At 50.7% G+C, this 3,378-nt stretch overlaps 1 protein-coding gene across 1 annotated transcript; it reads left to right on the top strand.

The window, feature by feature from the left end:
• Nucleotides 1-75: 75 nt before the first annotated feature.
• Nucleotides 76-3,266, top strand: LOC116379947 (zinc finger protein 839; the record flags this gene model as incomplete). The annotated part of the gene is made up of 5 exons (XM_031841908.1): nt 76-788; nt 1,455-2,510; nt 2,665-2,796; nt 2,971-3,084; nt 3,174-3,266. Coding segments are annotated over exons 2-5 (1,062 nt in total), but the record flags the coding sequence as incomplete, so codon positions are not given.
• Nucleotides 3,267-3,378: the final 112 nt, after the last annotated feature.

Raw genomic sequence — 3,378 nt, 5'->3', positions numbered from 1 at the left:
CTTGGTCCTGATGGAGGTCTTGGTCCTGATGGAGGTCTTGGTCCTGATGGAGGCCTTGGTCCTGATGGACCTCAGCCTCCTGCCAGATGGAAGGGGCTCCAACAGTTCATGTCCAGGGTGAGAGGGGTCAGCTACAATCCTTCTTGCTGTGACTGAGCTTATGGGCCTCACTCACTAACAGAACCATATGTGTGACACATGATTGTGTACCGAGCTGAATGATAACAAGACCACATGGGGTGTTTCTGCCTTTGCTTCATGAGAGGAAGTCGGTGAATGTGGGTGCAGTTAACCAGAGAATGTTCAGGTTAGTCAGAAACAGACGTGTTCGTGTGACAAGGCTCAGGTGAGATAAGAGGGGCTGAATGGAGGTGTCTATGGGCAGTTAGAACCTGTTGACCAGATGTTTTAGTGTGAACTCATCCTGACCCCCACCCTGTGCTCAGGTCCTTTATCAGCTGTAGAGAGGCTCCACTCTCATCTCGTCCTCCTGCAGACTGCATTCTGTGTGACGACAGAGCTTTCTCTGCACAGACAATACAAAGACGGACTTCTTCTCTCAATGTTCCTTATTTCAGTGTTATAGGACTCACTCGGTAACATTAAATAGTTTTTTTTCCACCCTACAGGTCACCAAGTCTCAGCAGCAGGTCCAGGTCCCCCAGCACGGTCTGAACCAGCAGAACTTAAAGTCCACCAGCCAGAACAACGCTTCCCAGCAGCTCAAGAGTGTCGCCCAGCAGGTCGCCAAGCACACCGGAAGCTCGGTGCAGGTGGTCCAGAAGAAGGTAATTCAGAAGATCAGTTCAGTTCATCCGGAATGTAGTGGATTCACCATGTCCTGGTTCTGTTTGTGGTTCCCCAACCTGAGGGTCGGGACCCCGTAAGAGGTCGAGGATTAATCTGAGATCAGGAGAAAATATATTCGATAGAAGCAGGAAGACAGCTGGACGTTTACAGATGTTGAAAAGGTGTAAATGACTCACCTGTAATCTGTCTACCCAATGAATGAACAAATGATCTTATTGTCGTGTCTGGTGTTTCACACGAGTCCTTTTATTTGCAGAACCTTTTTAAGGGGTTCTATAAGACCGTTGATCTCATCCAAGACTCTTGAAATCACATGAAACCAGTGTGACAACAGTTTAAAGATTGATCCAGATTAGTGTGGACTTGGTCTAGAGACTAAAGGACCACTTTCACATGAATCACAGAGATTTTATCTTTATTTTCTGGTATCAATCATGTTTACATTTCGAACAGATTCAATTAAAAACTCATGGATTAAACATCCTCACCACGACCTCCATGTAGGAGCTGTCCTGGAGCTTTCAGCTCTGTCGCATGATCATCATCATCCTGAGATCATGATGTCTTCCACGTGAAGCAACTGTGTGTCACAGGTTCGATCCCTTCAGAGTTATCATCTGGTTTTTGGTTTTCTGTCCTTTCAGTCGGAGCCCGTCAGGATCCAGATCCAGGTTCCCCCCAAAAAGGAAGTGAAGTCTTTCTCGGCCCTCCAGCAGAAGAGTGTAGCAGTCAACAATCAGCAGGTGAAGCTGTCGGCCAATGGCAGCGTGAGCAGCGCTCAGATCATCCACATCCAGCCTGTGGTTGGTCAGCCGGGTCAGCAGTTCTTCCTGCAGCAGAACCCAGGGGACCCCCCCATCCAGCTGCTGCTGCAGAGCCCCGCCCCCGTCATCGGGTCTCTGCTCCCATTGGTCCACAAGACCACAGGCCAGACAACATCAGCATGCACCACTTGCAGCCCGAGTCAGAAACCTGCAATGTCCCCCATCAGAGTCCAGACCCCCTCTATCACCAAGACCCCGCCTAAAACCCCCGCTAACGGTACAGTGACAGTCGCCTGTAAGAGTCCAGGTAAACCACCTGCGGTCATACCAGCAGAGACCGCCACACCTGCTACTAACCGACCCACCGCTGTGGCCCCGCCCCCAGTGGTGAAGAACAGAGACAGGGAGAAAGAGAAGAAGGCGAAGAAGAGAGAGAAGAGGGCGCCAAAGGTCCAGACCAGATCTGGTCGAGTCTCCAGACCACCGAAGTACAAAGCCAAAGACTACAAGTTTATAAAGACGGAAGACCTGGCGGACAGCCACCAGTCCGACTCCGACGACTACTCCGACATGAGCGTGGAGGAGGAGGATGGCGGCAGGAAAGATGGCCCTGCCCCCGGCGTCTCTCTCACCTACAGCCACAAGTCCCGGTCCCACCGATGCCAGACCTGCGACAAGGCCTACATTGGTCTCGGAGGCCTGAACCGGCACTACAAACTAAACCCGACTCACGGGGAGCCCGCCGATCTGCCCGACAGTGCACCACACCCGCTCAGAGATGACGGCCAATCACAGGAGGCGAAAACGGGAGGTGTCACAGAGGAGGAGGAGGAGGAGGAGGAGGAGGAGAGGAGGAGGACGACCACGACGACGACCACAACGACGACGACCACGACCACGACAGAGGACGAACCTGTTGACACGGCATCAAACAGAGTAGGAGACCAATCAGAGCTCAGCACTATTATTGACTGGTTAATTCCTCTGGTTTATTATTAACTAGTTTATTACTATGTGGTTAACTGAGTAGGTAACTCGCATCTGTCTGACTAGTAATTCACTAACTAGTTTATTTCCTAACTGTCTTCAGGTGGAGGGGGGTCCAGCACCATCTGTAGGACTCCGGGGCCTCAATCCCCGGGGCCCCGGCAGGCCCCGAGGGAGAGGGAGAGGGAGAGGCAGGGGACGGGGACGAGGACGATCACTGGGACCGCCTCCTAAAGTGAGTTCACTTATGAATCCATTTTTAATTGAACAAACACTTATAATTTGAATTTAACAATTGAAGATCCAGTGCAACAGTCCGACGCTGCGTCGCACCTGTACAGCAGCCGTTATGAACGGGCGCATTTGAACTCGGGCAAATAAACGGTTCATCTCATTGGTCGATTCTTAGGTGACGGGGGGGCTCGTCAGTAGGCGGGGCCGTCGCGGTCGACCTCCGAAGCTCGCCATCGCCATGGTTACCGCCGAGCAGCAGGTGGAGAGGAGACGAGACAGACTGCAGGAGGTGAGAGAAGGAAGTGGAGAAGTGGACTTTGTGATATAATGACCAACAGATGTGTTGTTGTTGTTTCCATAACGACCATGTGTTCACAGCTGGTGGAGCAGTGTGAGGATGAGGAGCTGATGGACATTGTTCTTCCTCGTTTGACCAAAGTGTTGAGTCTGTGGGAGGTGCTTCTGGCAAAGGTATGCACACAATTGTGTGTATGTATGTATGTATGTATGTATGTATGTATGTATGTATATATATATATGTATATATATATATGTATGTATGTATGTATATATATATATATAT

This window comes from Anarrhichthys ocellatus, unplaced genomic scaffold, assembly GCF_004355925.1.
Source record: "Anarrhichthys ocellatus isolate YVR2014 unplaced genomic scaffold, GSC_Weel_1.0 scaffold5618, whole genome shotgun sequence".
Taxonomy (NCBI): domain Eukaryota; kingdom Metazoa; phylum Chordata; class Actinopteri; order Perciformes; family Anarhichadidae; genus Anarrhichthys; species Anarrhichthys ocellatus.
Note: the sequence above shows the minus strand (reverse complement) of the source record. Positions and strands in the feature narration are given on the sequence as shown.